The following is a 20,813-nucleotide window of genomic DNA, read 5'->3' as shown; positions in this document are numbered from 1 at the left end:
AAGATGATTTAATGTAAATGCTTTATTGTAGTGCACGAAAAAGGGTATAAAGTGCTAAATTAAGGTTTAACAGAAAAAAAGCCTTAAACGATTTCAAGTTTAAATAATAATAATAATAATAATAATAATAATAAATGGAATCAAAATATGAAATATTTTATTCGGATTTGTTATTGGGTGGAGTAAAGGAAGTTACAATGTTGATAACTTTCCCTTGGACCAACATATTGAGTAATAGATGGGGACATGCCCTCTCCTAAGGAGAAATAATCTCATTGAAGGCCTTAGTCACGAGCCACGGCATAAATCCACAACAGTCCTAAAATTCTGCCATGAGAGTTTAGGTTCATCTAATTTAGGACTAGCATAAATAACCAGGTGTTAGTAGCATGTACCTTCACCCCTGCATGGATAAATAGCATTTGATAGAGCTCAAATTAAGCTCCAAGCAGCAAGTTTTGAATCAAGCTTGACTCTGCTAAAGTACAACCCTAACAAAGACCAGAACCTTCTGTGGTTTGCAGGACAGTAACTGTACCTCAAAGATAAGGCTAGCCCTGTATAATAAAATATGCAATCATCTAGAATTCATCCTTTGGAGATTTGAGATACAAATGATCCCATTTCAAACTAAAACAAAATCCCATGATTTGCCACAAGTTAAAGACCAAGTCTCTCAATAAGTGCCACTTCAAGATCTCATTTTCTTTTGACATAACTCTTAAAATTCATTTTTACTATGCTTTTCCCTTCAAAACAAACTTTAACATGTTTCTGCATTCCTATTTGTTTAAAAGAAAGATCCATGCAATTTCCTTATTAAAAATAATTCAGCTTCGCAAAACACTGGTTCTCATGCAATTGATCAAAAACATGATTTACAGTGACCTGCAATAGGTCAACCCAAAATGCATTTAAGGTTAGCAACCTGCCTGCAGCAGCAAATGACCATTTACATGCAAAACTATGGCATATATTCAATGGCAAGAAAATGAAAAGTTTCTAACAATTACCAGTACGAGCACACGCCCTAAAACCATCGGTGTGAGTATATAAATAACATTAGAAAGCAGCAAATACAGGAACCATCACAAGTGGATGTGCATTGTGCATGGTGCAGAGACTGGAAACAATGACTAACAGTCTAAAACAATCAACTACAATGTTGTCTGTTGTATTGAAACAGTATTGGAGTTATCCAACATAAGACTCGATTATTGCGAAGTAAAATCTTACAAACTGCTTAAAGAACCAATTTCATGAAGAAATACGGGATTATGAACCCAAAGTACATCCAAGATTTGATATGTGCCCTCAACTATACAAAATTTAACAATTAAGTGCCCACAATAGACATGGATACTTCCTCGAGCTCTTTTAAGTAAGGAACAACGTATTTCTCTCTGAACTTCTTGTCAGGCATCTTATAAATTGTAGTCATGCTAACTTTCCTTCTTAGCGAATTCTTACTTTCCAGAGTCTTGATAACCAGTAACCGAGGCTTCAGCCTACGCTCAAGGCTGCAAATAAGCACCATTGGGTGGCTTATTATAAATGAAATACCTACATTCGTTCTATTAAGCAAAAAGTCAGTGACTTGCTTAATCTTCCTTTCAGATACAGCAAACACCTGTGGTGTCCTCCTAAAAGTAGACATGATATCATCTTCAGAGAAACCCAATTTCCTAAAAAGCTTCAATTTGAGTTCCCAATTCTCTTCACTCATTGAACTCAACATCCTAATAGCAGCAAGAAACATATTTGACTTCCTATCGAACCCCAAGGCATCCGCCCTTTCAACAAACTGCTTAATGCTCTCAGGTTTAAGCAAGAAAAATCTAGGAAAGCTGAACACATATGAAACAATTTGCGACGAACAAATCCCGCAATTTCTCAAGAACTCTATATTAGGCATCATAGTCTTTTGCAAATCAGATTTGAGAAACCAAGCAGAAGTTTTCAATAACTTAACAACATCATCATTCGATCCTAAAACAGTCTTTAAATCGGAAATAGAAGGTGCAATCCTATCATCCACGCTTCTAGTCAAAATCCAGGGATCACTAGCTACAATATCAGCAACATCATGTGTTGAAAATCCTAAATCCTGGAAAATCTTGAACTTGGGTTTAATGGTTTTCTCAAGACTAGAATATAGAAGGTTAGGCTTTCTTTTGACCACTGCTTCAATATGGGATTTAGAGAAACCGCTTTCTTTCAAGAAGGAAATTATAGTATCACACTTACGAGGATCCTTCACATAGGTTAGGGAAGATGCAGTCTTGACGGCAAGTTCAGGGGAAAAGCTGTGTTTCTCAACCAAGTGATCCGCTAAAGGAAGGGAAGCTCTTGATTCCTGGGTGGGTGAAGATGAGAAGAAAACAGAAGAGATGGAGTAACCAGAAATGGGTTTCTGAGAACGGCATGATTTATTCAGAGAGAATGCGATTAGAGATCTGATTATAGGCGGTGCCATTGTTTTTTCCTTTTTTCTTCTCGTGGGGTTTTACTGGTTTAGATTCGGGCTTTCTTCTAGCATAACAAACTGAAATTACAAAGATTCATACATGTCGGAGGACTGAGAAACTTGCCTGTAACACCACACCAGCTTTTGTCTTGTAACGGTAACCTGCCTTTCTTTGACACTGATGCTTTGTTGCTGATAAATCTAAACCTGGGTTCTTTCGATTGCACGACCTACAAAGTCTTAAAACCTGGTTTATTAGGGTTTAGGGCACAAATTCAGCTTCAGGATGTTGGGTTTTTTAATTTATGCCCAATAGCTTTGGGTCACAACAAAGGCTGGGATTTCTCTTTGCCTACAACTGCTATCATCAACCCTTCACTAAGCCTTTTTGTTTTATGGCCACGTTCGTGCAATGATTCTAAAATGGATGTATGAAAGTGATTTAATTATATTTATTTTTGCATTTAATACCTAAACAATCATTCTTCTTCCAATTCACCTGCTGGAGTGGTCATCTCTGTTTGTTTCATCAAACAAGTTCCTTTCTCTTCTAACATTGCATGTCCGGAAAGCTCACCAAGATTGAGCAAACAACCCATTCCCGACCTTATGCAACAAAACTCCAACACCATCATGAATTGCAAACATTGTAAGAATACCCTTTTTTTTAGCCATGACTTAATTACTCGACTCTCAACATCTATCATATTCAACCATATAATCACTTTTCTTTACATCTTCAATCAGCCAAATTAATCTAAAATACCAATTAATTCGAAATAAATAAATGTCTAAAATATAAATTTTAATAAATATATTATTGGGCTTATACATAGTTAAAATTGAATCTATTATAATTAAAAGCTTATTCAAATTTTCTAACTATCCTAATTTTTACTAAAATGGTCATAACTCGGTACAATAATTCAACATAAAGCGATTCAAAGAGCATTATAAAAGCTAGGAGACTCTCTATGAATACACCTCAACCCAAAGATACTTAAATCTATGTAAAATGCTTAGAAAAGGAGTTTAAAACAAATATATATATATATATATATTTTCAAATTATTGAAATGGAAGGGACATTATTGTGTATATGTGGGCACATAAGGAAATAATTATAAAATTATTAAAAACAAGTTCCAAATTACTAAAATGGATATTATCTGAATTATACAATACAATTAGATCAGATCCAATTAATACAAGTAGATGATTAATTGAGATTTGAAGGTTTTGTTACACAGTGGACCAAGTTCTTCATCTTAAATTATTAATAAAGTGAAATCCAAACAATTATAAGGTGAAGCTATCTATCAATTCTTAGAGGTTACATTCCTAAAGTAAAAGTTTCATTGGAAACCCAAAAAAGAGTTCCTTTTCTATCCTTTCGGTGCTTGAATTCCACAACTTTGTACACTTCTTTTCTCTTCTCTCCCATTCGCCATTGTTACATATAGATTGAAACATGGTTTTAAACTATGGCAATTGAAGTTTTGGCAGAGATTTCAAGCCCAAGAATCTCGTTTTCTGACGATCTCGACCAAGAAGATGGGGTAGATTCCATTGAAGAATGTCATCATCAGAGATTAGACACATCACTCTTAAATCCAACATCGGATCTCGATTTCTGTTTTGTTAATAATAGTTTCGTTCAAGAACTCCCTTCAGCTGATGAGCTCTTTTCCAATGGCAAGATTCGACCAATTGAGATAAAGCAAAAAGCTGGGGTTGCGAATCAAGTTCGTCGTCAACTCCAACCTGGTGCTGTTGTTCGTTCTTCACCCCAGCAGTTCAAAACAGATAACCGAGAGAAGAAAAGATTGAAAGAATTTTTATTAATGAGCATTGATGAAGATGATAAGCCTGCCTCATCCAAATCTTTCTGGCACTTTAACAGAAGCAGTAGTCTCAATTGTGAAAGTAGTCGAAGTAAAAGCCTAATCCGGTCACTTCAGTTTCTTACACGCAGTAATTCAACAGGTTCAACTCCAATTCCAAAAGAAACCCAGAAACAGCCATCTTTGACAAGAAGATCATCAGTGTCAAGTTCTTCTTCTGGTACGTTTTATTATACTTATTATGGTAATTCTACACAAAAGCCTGCATTAAAGAAGAGTTGTGGAGCTCATGGGAATGGAGTTCGAGTGAGTCCTATTTTGAATCTTCCAAATCCAATCATTTCTAATGCAACTGTAAGCTTTTTTGGGTTTGGTTCACTCTTCTGTAATGGTAAGACCAAAACGAAGAAAAGATGAACAGTTTTCAGTTCATATTACATTTTTAAGTACAGTTGGGTATTTTAGCTGGCCATGAATTTGTGAATGTGGTTAGCATATCTGTAAATTAGAAGAATTGAATTTAGTAAAAGAAAGAGATTAGATCTAAATCAGTGATGGATGTGAACAAACATCAGTGTTATGGACTTGGCAGACAGGTAAACATGGTATTTCTCTTTCATGCCTATCAATTATCTAGTTTCATGGCTATCAATTATGTTGTCCTCAATTGATACCAATATATTTAAAATTTTAAATGATTTTCCTATATATTTAAAATAGGTAAAACTACTATAGCGGCCCCTATATTAGGATTTAGATTGCATTTTGCCTCCTCTACTCAAAAAAATAAGCAAATTGGTCTATGTACATTAGATTAAAGAGCAAATTAGTCCTTTTTATTTAAAGTTTCATCTATTTGTACTATTAAAAACCAGTGTGCCTGACTAAATAACTAGCACACCACATGTACGTCAAAAACCAATTTTTAACAATAGAAATGGATGCGGTTTTTAACAGGAGGATCAATTTGCTCTTTGATCTAATATACAATGACTAATTAGCCCATTTTTTGAGTAGAAAGGGGAAAATGCAATATGACTCCTACTACAGGGACATCTATGGTGCTTTTACCATTTCAAATATCATATTCCAATCACAAATTTAATATTCAAATGTATATGGATAAAAGCACCATGGAGGCTCTTATACTAGAAGTCAGATTGCATTTTGCCTCCTCTACTAAAAAAATGGGTAACTTAATCCCCGTACGTTAAACCAATGGGCAAATTGATCTTTTTTATTAAAAATTCATTCATTTGTACTGTTAAAAGTTGGTGGACACGTAACGTGCCACATGTACCTTATACTGATGTGTAAAGATCAATTTTTAATAATAGAGCTAGATGGAATTTTTACAGAGAATAACTAGTCTATTTTTTAATCTAGTATAAAGAGATTAATTTATTTATTTTTAAATAGGGAAGTAAAATGCAATTTAACTTCTTCCCTAATACTTTTACATATCTTTTTCTTTTTGTTCTCTTTTAAAGCAACCAGTTTCCTTTGCTTTCTTTTTAAAGATGGAAGGTAAAAAGAAAGTAATTAGATATGTCCATACTGATTTTGAGTTGAAGAGGGACCCATGCTTCTGTGTCTTTTTGTTTCTAACTTTAAAAGATGATTAAAATACTAGTCTTTTTTAAATCTCCAAAATTGGATTCCTCTTTTATCTGCTTATGTATGAACTAATAAAATTTATAGGTAAATTAATTTTTATATATTGGATCAAAAAATATATAGTTTTTCTATTAAAAATTTCATCAATTTTTATTGTTGAAAATTGGCGTAGCTACTGAAATGACCAGATAGTTACATATAGAGCACCACGTGTACCTCATATTAACGTATAGAGAGCAATCTTTAATAGTAAAAATAGATTTTCTTTAACAGAATGATTAATTTGTTCTTTCATCTAATGTACAGAGACTATTTCGCTTATCTTTTGAGTAGAATGGACAAAATACAATTTGGTGCCTCTCTATGATACTTTTACGTAAAAATTCAGAATTAATGCATAATTTAACTCCTAAATTGTATCCAATTATTACTTTGGTATTTAAAAAACCTTTTTTTCATCACTTCCATTACTCCAAGGCTCGATTCATTAAGAAAATATTGATGTGATCGCTCCCAACTTGCCACATCACTCTATTATTAATGTAAAACAAATTCGAAAAAAAAAGAGAGAAATTAAAAAAAGAGCAAAAAATCTCAAATATATTTTTTTAATAATCAGAAAAATTATAAATATATATAAATGACTTTTTAATATATATACATAAAACTAAAAAATACCAAAATTAAAAATAGAAAAAATATAGATATATAAATATCTATAGTAAATTTAGTAACCTTGAATGTTTTCTATATTTTTAATTTTATTTTTAAAATACATTATTATATTTTCTATTTTTTAATAATTTTAGCCCCAAATTATAAGAATTCTTTTAATTTAGCAACATGTCATGTCTCATAAGAATAATTTAATTTTGGACTTTTTCCTTACATTTTTTTAATTTACACTTTTTAATTGTATGTATTGTTGAAAAGAAAAATACATTTTCTTGAAGTAATTAAGATAAATATCACATAATATTTCTAGAATATTATAAGATAAATTTTCAATGAACTGGATATCTTTTCTTCAAAGGCTTGATTCGATCTGCTCCATAATTTAAGGGGAGATAATTACTTCGATATAATCTAAAGAAAATTTTGTGATCTCTTGGTAAGTATAGCTTGGATACGAAAGATGAGTTGACAAGTATCCTAATCATTATATTTGTTGTTAGAACTTGCCAATCCAAACATGACAATTTTTCTATGCAACGACACTTGATTGAAAAAATACCTCAACGCCAACCTCTATTCCAAAAGAAAATGAAAGGAAGTTGTTTTGAAAGAGTGAAATCTAAAGACTTTTTCATGCATGACGTTAAACATGCTTAAATTACATTTTAATTAATACCAACTATCAATCTTGTTTACTAACTCATCATTAACTTATTAATCAATTGTATTACTAATCATGAATTAACCTTTTTAATATGAATGTATTACTGATCAATTGCTAACTTTGCACATTTAGTCGATTACAAGTTTACAAGTAAAAGAGAATTTATGGAAACACTTGCCTTTCAAACTCATCTTCTATGCACCTCTCCTTGGAAACACTTTGGATAAGGTGGGCTTTGAAGGAGAAAGGCAGCAACAACTTCCAACCATTGCAATAGCGCCAGCATCTAATTGGAAGAGAAGGGAGCAGCAATTGATTTCACCAACAATGTTGCAAACAATTTTTAAGCACCCAAGCAACCTCTCACTCTCCCAAGACTGGTGCATTTTCCATGTAAAAGTGACTCTTACAATTTCCTTACTTGACACTTAACCATGCATTACACAATGCTCTCCTAGTAACTTGGATTATTTTATATCGGTAAAAAGACCTCTCCAATCCCTCTCAATTTCGGTATTAAGCAAATTGGTCTCTCTCAAAAAAGTCGAAACAATTTAATTCCTATCAATTTTGAAAGTGAGCAACTAAGGACAATTAATTATGGCATCAATATTTTTCAATTTTACATAAATTTGATTGCTACAATAACAAATTTAACTCTCATAATTTATACATTCTACCAATTTGGTCATGATTTACCAAATTTAGTCCACATATTTTTGTAAATGTGTAAACGTTGAGGCTAACTTTGTTGCTTTTTTTTAGAATCAAGACTAAATTAACAAAATATATAAACTCCAAGACTAAATTTGTTATTATATCAATCAAAATTGTGCACAATTAACAAAAAACATTAATGCCGTGATTAATTGTTCTTAATTGCTCACTTTCAAAATTGACCGAAATTATATTTTTCAATTTTTTAAGAGGGACTAGTTCGCTCAAATTTCAAATTGAGAGAGATTAAAGAGTAGAGATGAAAGAAAATAGAAAATATAATTCAAGTAGAGATGAATAATTTGAAAGAAAAAGTATTCCATCCACTTCTTGTTAGGATTGATTTTTATACATTAGCATAAAAAATAACCATCTCTTCTATTTTCTTTCCTCACTTTTTTTCTCTAGCAAGCACATTCAAAATTTTTTCTTTTCACTTTTTCGCTTTTCTATTCAACCAAACACGTAAGAATTTATGTAGCAAAAGGGTAAAGGACAAATCAATTTATTTGGATGTTCTTCATCAAATCCAATAACCAACTTTAGTTCACACCAATTAATTTATATATTTATGAAAATCATAATTATTGTTTAAGTAATATTAAGTTTTAATTTGCATAATATCAAAACACGAACTACCAAAATGTTACAACTTTTGATTGTAATTTTTGATAATGGAGTAGCTAAAAAAAGTAAGGAAATGAAACCGTGAAAGTCCAATTTCATTATCTTGATTTGATCGATTTTAAAAAATTACATGATGCCCAACCTTATGAAGATTTAAAAAATAAAAATTGCCAGTTTTGGGGTGAACAAGACAGGCAGGCATCTACAGGGGCCTATACATCTTTTCTCCTTTTTGTTCATTGTCGACCAAACTCATCTCCTGAGTTCAGTCGTAGAAATCCCCCCCCCCCTTCCACTACTAAACAAATAAAAGTGACTCCCAAGTCCCAACAACTCTGAATTCTGACATACATCCAGCATTCACCATCTTTCAAGCAAGTAATTCTCACCCATACATTTATATCTTATAGCCAAAGGGCTCAGAACGGTATAAAAATGGAATAAGCTCAATGTTTTATATCTACAAGCAGAGGATTATAAAACTTAAACATCCACTAATTGCTGTGACAGGATAAAACATCAATTTTGTCCTCTCTTGACAACTTACTAAAATAGATATGTGAAAAAGTAAGGAATGATCTCTACTTTAAATAATAAAATGACAAATGAATTAACTGAATAGGTCCTCAACCTTAGCTTTCATGTAATGAGACATGAATACAACACTTGGGACTACAAGAAATTAAAAGTAATTCACCTAAAAATTTAGGACACGTAGGCGCATTGAAGGAGAGCAAAAGTGGGATCTTTTCATAATTTGTGTTACCCCCACTTGAACCTCCCAATAAAATTAATCATCTGTAGCCACTAATAGCTGACTTCATTTTGGCCTTACAAAGAGAAGACCCTAGGGAAATGACGGTACAAATACATTGGCTACTCGTTTTATATACACCTCAGATGGTATCCCGGGATGTGTGTGCAGTTCTGGACATTTTGACTATATTTTCTTGGAGCTTATGTTTTAACTCTAACCTGAAGAATGAGATGCACCTCCCTTTTGAAGATAGACCTTAGCTCCTCGTTAGCTTCAATCCCGATTCTCCTGTGATTAATTAAATAGTATATATATAACACACAAATAATCATTGTGAGAATTGCATTCAAGCAAACATTACAATATCAGATTTTATTTCAGAACTTCAGGAAAGAATACGGAACTCTAAAGAAACAAGCAAAAATCAAATCCCTGTGAGGTTTCCATGCTTTAACTAAAATGAAGGCATATGGACCTCAAGGGATCAGAGGAAGCAAAAATGGAACCACAGAATTGAACTTGTCATGATATGTACGTAATAAAGTTTCTCCTAGTCCTTGTATTGCTGCAATACTGACATTCAGTTTTTCATTGTCCACCCTCCTGCTTTATTTATTTGTTATTATTTTGTGTCCGTCGAATCAAGGGGGAATATGAATTAGACATCTTCTGATATCATGCTACTATAGCGCACACAGCGGACCACCTCATATCTTGGCATTAAGATTTCAAGGAGACACTATGTTGCACATGATTGAAATACCAGTGGAACCATGAAAAGAAATTAATTGGAGATAGCACTAGCTTACCCTATTTTTGAGCCATTCTTCCCCACAAGAATCTTTCGCTGGCTCATTTTGCTGGTAATGAAGTGCTGCTCAATCCTCAGAGATCCATCTCGTAACTCCTTCCAGTCTACCAAACGGTGATCAATACCATATGGGATTTCCTGCCACAAGAAAAGTTTTAGTCCTTGTTTTAATCTTTGATCATTAGACAACTCCTCAACACAACCCTCAAAAAAAGAAGTAAAAATAAAAGCATATCAAAATTCACCAATTCAAAATACTAGCAATGGTAATTGCATTGTTTGGATAAATATTTTTAATAAAATTTCAATACCAGAATTTGATAAAATAATTATAACAAAAATTGCATTAAAAATAAAATACAAAAAATATCCGATAGGGACTTCATTAGGTTTGTAAAAGTAAATAGAGATCTAATAGCATGAAAATATATATATTTAAATGAGTTTTGTAAATAAAATGGAAAATAAAAAAATCACATAAAGAAGGAAATGTAATAAATGACTAATTTCCTAGTAAAAATCAAGGAATTTCACAAATTCCACCTCTAGAATTGGAATTTGAATACGAGAACTTCCAATGAACCAAAAGCCAAGGCATAGACAAACAACACAAGTTTTACCTGATGCACATGATCTAGTAACCTTTCCCGGACAACTTCCAATGAAATATTCTTCATGACTTCTTCACTCATTGTGATAGGATCTTCATCCCAAGGCCTTTGAACTGCCTACGGGTGAAAAAAATGCCATTGATACTAAGTTGTATTACTTTATAGAGGGAGGAGGACATGCAATGGCAGAACAAAACTTCAGCATGCTTCACCCTTCGACAGAAGCATACTAAGAAGGTATTAATGCCAAAGAAGTATCTAATAGAATACATAATGCATTATCATTCAGATTCAAGGTAAAAAAAAATCCAATACAGAGCTCTTTGTAACTAATGACCACCAGCTATTTTTTTCTTTACTCATTCATCCAGTAAAGATGCATGTATATGCTAACACAAGGTTCACATAACACAAATAAACTATAATCTTAAGAGCAAATCACATCAAATCAATCTAAAATAAAAATGCATATAAATATTTGCGAAAACAATAAGGCTGAATATGAAAAAATAATAGCAGAAAATGAAAATATATTTGACAACAAAATTGGTAACAATAACACCATGCCTCAGAAGAGTCCAGAGGCAAGATATCATTTGAATATCCTTACCATCATCCTAAAATGATCTTGAGAGAAGATAACATGTTCAAACAAATTAGTTAACTAGAAAAGATATTATGAAAAGCCATATCAAAGAAATAACAGAATCCAGTTACTTAAACCAGATGCATAAGAGAATAAATTGCATATTTTAAAGACATAACAGAATCCAGTTACTTCAAATAGAAGCATAAGTAGAATAAAAAAATGCCTGTTCCATGAGATATTTAGTAAGATCTTCTACTCCAGAGCCCTTCAATCCTGAGATCATGAAAATCCTGGAAAATAAGTAGAATTAAATTTATTAGAAGCTAACTTAAGCATGCTTTTTGTTTCTGAATATACCTCGTAAAAGTTTTATTAATCAGCTTCAATGATGTCATACATAATGAAATCATGCAAATAATCAGGGTAATCCATATCAAACAAGATAGGACTGGCCCTTTCTACACCCTTAGTTGCTAGGCTATGTGCTACTCTATTACCATGCTTACAGATGAATGAAAACAGTACAGACTCAAACAAAGGGGTTAATGTCCGTATCTCGCTTATATAGCTGCCAACATCGGAAAGGTCAGTCATGTTTTTTCGGAGCTTCGAAATGAATGAAAATAAGCATGATTGTTTATATCCTAAAAGGAGCTACCTCCTTTCAGCAGGAAAACCTACCTTCCATAGCCAGGAAGATCTTTGAACTGCTCAGCAACCTTCAACAATTCCTTCTTTTTCTCTATCAAATCTACCTTATTCATGCATAAAATCCGTATTTGTTTAGGATTCGGTTCTTCTCCCATACGTTTGATTAATCTTATCACCCTTGAATCAGGCCTGTATGGATGAATCATTAGAATGAGAATCTGATCAGCGATCAAGATGAAGAAAACAACTTCAGCATTAGACAAGAAGCTTGAAAGGCTAAAGTTAGAGTACAAAAAAGTATTTACCCGACTTGAAGACCATTTTATATGATCAAAGCAACACATAACCACATGGAAGGCCCGAAATGTTTATGATAAAAGGCATATGGGAAGAGATCAGTACGCCGAAGTGACAAGTTTGAGAAAACAGAGAGAATTATGCATTTTGAAAGCAAGAGGCAGAAGTCAATCTGAAGTATATTCTAAAAGGGGATATGTGTTGTTCTGGGGGAACTGAATAGCTGCACAGAAAATTCCTTGCTAAAATTCTTCAAACAGAAAACTAAGCATTGCACATGAACATACTAAAAGCTCATTGCAATTCATAAGCTAAATATATATAATAAATTATGACACCAGGAGGACAATCTTTCTTATTTAGATATCTATAAGGTGAGGGACCAAAAAAGCTTTTTGCAGCTCACAGTAGCACAAGATGAGGACTGCCTGCATTTCTAACGGCTGCACACAACACTGAAAGCAAAAACGACAACATTTATCACGTTCATGGCATACCAAACTCCTTAACCAAGAAATAGCCTGCAACCATTCATCACCCATTCCAAGTGCCTCGAATTCCAGTCAGAAAATCAAAGCCACAACCCTTAAAGACCTTAACCCTTTTAGGAATAGGTTAGATCCACCCGCTATCTCTAATTTGTTACAAGAAAGCAAAGCAGCTTCCCTCATGAAGAAAGTTTGGTACACCATTACAAGATAAAACCATGTAGTATAGTCTACGGATAACAGAAGACTGATGATAGATCTCGGTTGAAGTCCCCGAGGCAAATAGATCTACAATGATGATGAAATGGTAACAGAAAAGCTATGAACTACACTGGTTTCCAAAGGATGCACTGAAGGCTAAGAGTTAATCAAATTGACCATACAATCAGCAACCTCTCTAGAAAATGCAGGATAGTAAGCAAATGGACAGGATGAATGGAGGCTAGAAATCCTGGAATCAAGCTAAATGGACAACAATGTATTGGGCAGTAAAAGAGATGATAAAAAAAATGAACCAAATCAGAAGCACACCAACAATAAGGTTGCTACATGTCCAAGAGGAAAATTAATATAAAAGTAAAAGAAGGTCAAAATATCAGCTGTGGTGTATCACTAACTTTGTAAGATGCCTATGGACATCAAAAATAACCATGAGCACATCATAGAGATTAACTGAACTCCAGGCACTCTCAACGCGAACCTTCATATCTTTGTGAAGATATCCACTTCTATTTAACATGAGTCCAGGGGTATCAAAAAAGCACTGCATAATGTACACACCAGATTAGTAGAATGATACTCCTAAAGGCCACTATAACAATAAAGCAAGAGTAAAAGATGAGTTCCCCACACATGAATTCCCAGGAGGGCGAGAAAGAAACATGGAATCATAACAATCCCATTTTCTGAAATTTAGTATAAAAAACGAGATAGAAAGCCAGTAAAACAGTTAAAAGTAACACAGTTGAACAAATATTGTTGTGTCTTGCAGTAAAAAACAGGGCGTACTGTATGTCACAAAGGAGCAGGAAAATTCCAAAAGCAAACAGAGAAGTGAAAGCATCGTAATAGGAATAAACAAAAAAAAAAAAAAAAGGAACATACAATTTGGGTATCCCCTTTAGTCATGACCCCTAAAACTTCATGTGTGGTTGTGTTTGTCTTCCGTGACACAGCAGCAACCTTAGTCCCAACCTTATAAAAAACGCATGTGAGATATTAATTAGTTGTGATATGAATGAATGCGCCAATGCCTAAAGAGAAGGAAATAGAATGAGCTAATGAACAAACCATAAAATTAGTAAGGGCTGACTTTCCAGCATTAGGGGCGCCAATTATCCCAACGGAGAGAGACTTCTGGTCCTCTTCCTTGACCTCTTGGTCCTGGTCGGCATCCTCGTCTGGGCCCTCTAAGGCTGCCTCAAGCAAGGCTTTTGCAAGAATCCTTCTCCTGCTCTCCTCTTCCTCTTCCTCTTCTTTAACTTTTCTGTGGCGGAGATCGCCGTTGGAGAATATCCGCTCAACTCGTTGCCTATGGTGGACATCCCAGGTAGGTTGTTGAGGGGTAGTTCTGAGGGCATCGGGGATGGAGAATTGGGCACTGTCAAAGTCAGAGATAGCGCTGTTGTTAGGGTGGGAGTCGTCCGAATCATCTTGGCGTTGCTGTGGTTGGGCTGAAAATAAACGATAAAATAGGCGGTGATGATAATGGCGGTGATGGTGGAAGGTGTGTAGTCGGCGAGGATAAATTGAAGTAAGATGTGTGACTGCTGTCAAAGCCTTCTTTGTTGTATTCATTGGATTTCTGTTATCTTGGATTTGCTTCCGTTTGTTCTCGGTAAACACACTGCGAGCGTCCTGTAGCTGTAGGGCGAGCGGTTGGGGTGGTGGTGATGATAGCAGAGTGCCGAAGACAAGGAGCGTTTTGGGGTTTTGGGGTTTTAGACTTTGGACTTCGAAGAGGGAAAAAAAACACGAAAGTTTTGGAGTACGGGCCTCTCAGGAGCCCAATAGCGCAGGTCAGGCCGAGGCAATTGAGTTTTTATTCCCCTATCCTATAAAATGTGTTGTCAAATACTCTATTCATAGGTATCCAAGTCCCATAATGGAAATTTTAGTTCAAATAATTTCAATTAGTTGATTTTAGTCTGAATTGTATTAGTTCTTAATTTATTTGTGTTGTAATAGTATGATTATACTTTGTGGTTACTTGGATAGTCCGTTTGTAATAGTTTAATACTTGTGGTTATTCGGACTTGTATTTGTAATTGTATTGTACTTGTTACACTCAATATATATATGGGATGCAAAATATTTTGGTATAATGACTTATTTGGCCCTTAAACTTTACAGAAAATTTTATTTTAGCCCTTAATTTAATTTTCACCTCTTTTAGCCCTTACTTGTGTTATTTGTCAAATCACCCAAAAATGGATAGAAAAGTTAATTAATTACTAACATGGCATACACGTGGTTGTCGTGTTAGTAAAGTTAACATTTATTAAATTTTCCATCCATTTTGGGGTGATTTGACAAATACTACAAGTTCAAGGCTAAAAGAAACGAAAAAATAAATGAATGACTAAAATGACTTTTTTGTAAAGTTGGAGAGTAAAATAAGTCATTATGCCAAATCTTTACTTTAAGTGCGAGATTGTTAAGATTTGTCCATTTTCATTATAATGTAAATTACTTTAAACATCCACACTATTATTCATGATAATATGCACATATTCTGCTCTAAATGGTTTGCATGTAAAACAAATGGTATAAGCAAGCATGATTAATTGATTACCCAAGTTAGACTATGTTAAAATAACATAACAAATAAGTTTTCTATGTTGAAGATAACTTCCTATAGTTTTTATATAGTTGTTAGTTTAAACATGTTTGTAGTTCACGAAGTTTTCAAGAGCAAGTAACTCATGTAAGAACTATTACATTGTATAAATTTCATATAAAGAGATAGCTTTTCTTAGCTATCAAAGCATGAGCGACTCCTGAGTAGATATATTAACTTGGAGTGACAATGCATTGGACTAAACCTAAATTGAATAGATGTCTCAACTATCTATAGTTCACTTTGTGAAAGTCACTATGTTTAACCTTAAACCTAAGTATTCGTATGCACACATATAACTTGATTGTTTTAATGTACTTGTAACAATCTGATTTCTAGTGGAGTCAAAAAATGTGGTTTTGGAACTCTATTTTCATAAACTGAGTTTGTAAATATTAAATAAGAATATTTATAGAGTTATTATATGGATGAATTGAAATTTGGTTAAGTAATTTAGCCGAAAAAGTGGTTAATAAAGGCTCAAGGATTAATTTGTAAAAATCCAATTGCTATAGATTTTTAATTAGAAAAAGGCTTGGGGACTTAGATAGCAATTATCCAAAGGACTCAAATGGCTAATAAACGAAATTTAAATAGATGATAGTGGGTTGTGCTAGTGGATGTCAATAACATTGGTTAATTAAATATTAAGTGATAATTAATTAAGATTAAACAAAATAATTAAGTTTAATTACAGCTAAACCTAAGTATAAAAGATAAGTTTTGGTGGAAAAAGATGACAAAAGCCATCATCTTCTTCCTAAATCCACCTCCTACCATTTGAAAGCCAAAGGAGAAAGCTTTCAACCTATTTTCACATTCGACCACTTATTTCAAGTAAGTCCCTAGCCATTCTTCTTTGATTTTTATGGAAATTGAATCATTGAAGCTTGATTTAGCTAGCCCATGTACTAATTTGTGAAACTATTAAAGTTTTAGAAAGTTTCCATTATTGAATTCTTGAAGAATTAGGTATGAAATTGATAGAAATTAAGCTTAGTTTATGAAAAGGACTAAATCGTAAAGCTTAATTATTAGTTTCATACATTAGGGACCAAATTGAATAAAATGAAAAAATGTTATGAAATTTTGGTAGGAATAGAAAGTAGAAAGTCCTTAATGAGTATATGTGAAATTAGATTTTAATCAGAAGCTTTAGATCGAAAGTTATGTCCCGAGTTTAGGGACTAAATTGAATAAATTATAAAATATGCTTGTCTTTGTAATTGAATGTGAGTTGGATGGGAAATTGATAATGCATATGTCTTTTGATTGTGTGTAGCTAACATTGACGCAGATCCTGCAAGAGGGAAAGGAAGAACAAAAGTTGTCGACGAGTTACTCGGAAACTTGGTTTGTATTTTTATGATCTAGGATCAATTTAATTGTTGCATATTCATGATGTTTTGCGTAATATGTATTTAGGTGAGTTGAAAATGGTTATTTTAATTAAATTGCTACGATTGAGATTGATTATCGAGATAGAGGACTAAACTGAATAAAATGGAAAGTAGCATAACTTAATGATTTATGATATTTGGTATGAAATTGAGTAGAAAAATGTTATATAACTTGATGAATTGATGATAAATTGAGATTGATAGAATGTGAATTTAACTATACAATGAAATTGGAATATTGGTTACCCTATTAACTGTTCGGACAGAGTCAATATATAGTTGGCATGCCATAAGATAGATTGAGTACGGGATTAATTCAACTATATATCGATGAGCACTAAGCACATTTTCTTTTGGACGTTCCGATGAGTGCTAGGCACAACAATTACTTCGATTATACCAATGAGCACTAGGTGCAATATGTTTACTTCGGACGTTTCGATGAGGCAGTAGATGCCAAATTGGTGTGTTGGCTGGGATCCATGTATCCATTCGAGTCTGAGTCAGGTTAATAGGGATATAATGTGTAAAATTGATAAATGATATGTGAACTGGATCGATAATGTCATTTGGTGTTACAAAGATGAATCATGAAATATGAATATCAATAGCATCTGAAAAGGTCTATATGAAAATGTGAAAATGTCTATATGAAAATGTGGTGAATTAATTGATTCATTCAGAAATGGTATGTTGATATGACCAAATGCTATGAATTGATTAGAAATGTGATATCAATGATACTAATATGTTAACATGGTATAATCTTTAGATTGGTTAATTTAAACATGTATAGATTGATTCATATGGTATATTTGGTGCTTGTAGTTGCATATGTAGATTGATATGTTGATAAAAACTTAGTATGATAGCATAATAGTTGGATGGAAATAAAATTTGAATTGAATGTTTGAAATTGATTCAACTTATGTTATATTGATTTGAATCATAGAAATACCAATGAGCATTATCGCTCAACGTATGATCTTTTTTCTCGTGCGCAGGTATAGGTACATCTCAAGGTCTTGAGAAGTGATTCCAGCATCTGGTCTGATATCCTCGATTCACCAATGTTTGTAAAGTCTCCTTTATTCGTTATACGACATGTACCTAAGTTGAGTTGATTTTTTCATAAGGTGTAAATATGTTCATAATTGAAGCTTGAAATGGTAACTTGAAAATGGTCAAATGATTGAATTGCATATATGAACTTGGTACTTTTTGGTTTGTATGAATGGTTGCAATATCGGGATTATACGTGAATATATATATGTCAATTTGGTAAATGGATGGTAATTGTATAATTATTTGTGTTAATATGTAAGTTTTGGTGATATAAAGGTATATATGATGAGATATGCTAAGATTGAACATTTGACAATGAAAATTTTGGTTGAATCAGTGATTGGTTGTGGTGAATTTGTTTTCTAAGTGATGCAGGTTGGTGCTATTTTGGCTATTTTCAAAACAGAGTCACATCGTGACGACATACTCTCAACGTCGCGACGAGACCTAGTTAGTGAGTTGCACCACGATAAGGGACCCCTGAAGTCACAACGTCAACTCAACATTTTGAATTCTTTACAATTTAGTCTTAATTCGATCTCGGGTTAGCAAAAGAGCTTTCGTAAGCTCGTATAACACCTGAGAATGATTACATATTATATTATACATGTGTATTACTCATATTTGGATGTTTAATGATTCTAATTAAATGTAATTGTTTATAGTTGCTCCAGAAACAAATGTGACATCTTGAAGCTTAAACCTAATGATCGGGTCGGGTAACAAAGTGTTATAGTACTATCAATAAAAGTGTTCTCAAGGTAGTAAGCAAGTAAGTTTAACGTTGGGTATGCAACTTATTTATGGTGTAACTTTTCATATAGATATAGAACCATACCTCTCACCAAAGAGTTAAAGTATCTTTTTAAAGGCATTATATGGTTGATATAATTAAAGCATAACCATAAATTATTTCTAATTGATTGAAATCCTTCATTGGATTGATGATTATTTACACTATAATATATATAGTATAACTTTAAGAAAAAGGTTATCAAAGTTGGTGAATGGATAAAACATAAAGGGATCACATGTGACTTATGAGGATTGCAATAATTTAATAAGGTTATTTAACAAAATTTTATTTGTTAGCTTCCATAATGATATATAATTAGGAGTTTAGTATCGGTCTTTAATGATACAACAACAAGACTAATAATGTAACACCCTTTAGTGACTCATTAACATATATAAATAAGAAATGACACATTAAAATTTTCAATTTCAATCCCTAACCCTTACTTACTTTTCTAACAATATCTGGACTCCATATGATATTAAATCTCTTTCTAAAATTTTATATTATTAAAATTTTAATTAGATAACCTTAAAAATTTTTTCCGAGTATTTTTAGGTGAATTTATGATTCTAAGAATAAAGATATTGATATCTTATTCATAGTATCGAGACCTATACATTACTAATCTTTTTAACTTCAAATTATTCATGTATTGAAACTTTGAAACACATGTATCGGAACCTCATGCCTATTGCAACATAATTTATTTAATTAATTATTTAATTTTTTCAATTTAATCTTTTCTCAAAATATACTAATAGTAACTACACTTTACATTTCCCTTGTTAACCTAATTTACTCCTAATCATATTCTTTTCACATATACTTCACAATATAATTCTCTTCACTTTAATGAATCTAATCTTACTAATTCAAGTTTCAATTCTTTTATTTTTACTCAATTATTTTCTAGTTTAATACACTTAATTCAATACAATTTTCAAATATTACATTTAAACACTTATATAATTAATTTGCTCATTTCCACTCCTATATTTTTTTCAAATTTAATAAACAACCCCTGTTTTTCAATATTACAGATTTTACAAAATAGTCCCTAAAATTCTATTTTTAAATTTTTATGATTTAGTCCCTAAAGTCCTAAATTTACACTATTTTGCAATTCAGTCCTTAGAAATCATATTTTCTTTTATTTTTTATTTTCAATTTAGTCTTAAATCCTAGTTTGCACAATTTTGCAAAACAATCTCTCTCTCTCTCATGTTTTGAAATTTTACAATTTAATCCCTATAGTTTCAAACTTTACTATTTTATGCTCAACTTCCCAATTTTATATTTCATAATCATATAATTTAGTACTACGTAAAATTTTTAAACTTCACTACTCAACCTTTAGAATTCGAATTTTACAAATTTTACAATTCGGTCCTTACTTCAATTTTATCCAATTAATCATTTAATAATTTATTTTTAATTTACTCATCCAAATAGTATTAAAATAAATATTTACCACATTCAACATGGTAAATACACCATTCCATCATTCAAAATATTAATTTCAAATTGAAATATGCTTAGTAAAAACACCCTTACTTTCTTACTTTCAATTATTCACTTCAAATAATTCACCAAATTATTCATAAAAATCATTCGCCATTCACTTCAAACATAAATTTAATGTAACACCCCCTACCTGTATTCGTCACCGGAATAGGGTACGAGGCATTACCGGAGTTTACCGAATTAATTTTACATTATTACGAGTTAATTACTATTCATTTACCTAAATATATCATGATGTCCTTTAGAGGGGTCTCCAAAGCCCAAAACATACTTCGGGACCAAACCGAGATTAAATCGAAACCATAGAGAATTTTTCGCGAAATCCCAAATTTTTTATGAACTCAATATAATCCCTTTATAAATATCCAACA

General features: G+C 32.4%; 3 protein-coding genes across 3 annotated transcripts; 1 reads left to right on the top strand and 2 right to left on the bottom strand.

The window, feature by feature from the left end:
* Positions 1–1,016: 1,016 nt before the first annotated feature.
* LOC105786124 (hypothetical protein) lies at positions 1,017–2,846 on the bottom strand. Its single transcript, XM_012612434.2, has one exon. It carries the CDS (start codon positions 2,474–2,476, stop codon positions 1,337–1,339), a length of 1,140 nt encoding a protein of 379 aa, XP_012467888.1. The 5' UTR covers positions 2,477–2,846; the 3' UTR covers positions 1,017–1,336.
* A 1,105-nt stretch (positions 2,847–3,951) lies between these two features.
* On the top strand, positions 3,952–4,728 carry LOC105786123 (hypothetical protein). The gene has a single exon (XM_012612433.2). The coding sequence runs from the start codon at positions 3,952–3,954 to the stop codon at positions 4,726–4,728; it is 777 nt and encodes a 258-aa protein (XP_012467887.2).
* A 4,493-nt stretch (positions 4,729–9,221) lies between these two features.
* On the bottom strand, positions 9,222–14,828 carry LOC105786122 (GTP-binding protein ERG). Its single transcript, XM_012612432.2, has 8 exons — positions 14,106–14,828; positions 13,920–14,009; positions 13,433–13,578; positions 12,061–12,219; positions 11,603–11,669; positions 10,800–10,907; positions 10,178–10,317; positions 9,222–9,656 (listed from the first exon to the last, which is right to left on the bottom strand). Exons 1-8 carry the CDS (start codon positions 14,610–14,612, stop codon positions 9,569–9,571), a joined length of 1,305 nt encoding a protein of 434 aa, XP_012467886.1. The 5' UTR covers positions 14,613–14,828; the 3' UTR covers positions 9,222–9,568.
* Positions 14,829–20,813: the final 5,985 nt, after the last annotated feature.

The sequence above is a fragment of the Gossypium raimondii genome, chromosome 1 (genome assembly GCF_025698545.1).
Source record: "Gossypium raimondii isolate GPD5lz chromosome 1, ASM2569854v1, whole genome shotgun sequence".
In the NCBI taxonomy this organism is placed as follows: domain Eukaryota; kingdom Viridiplantae; phylum Streptophyta; class Magnoliopsida; order Malvales; family Malvaceae; genus Gossypium; species Gossypium raimondii.
This window is presented reverse-complemented; position numbering and strand designations above follow the sequence as displayed.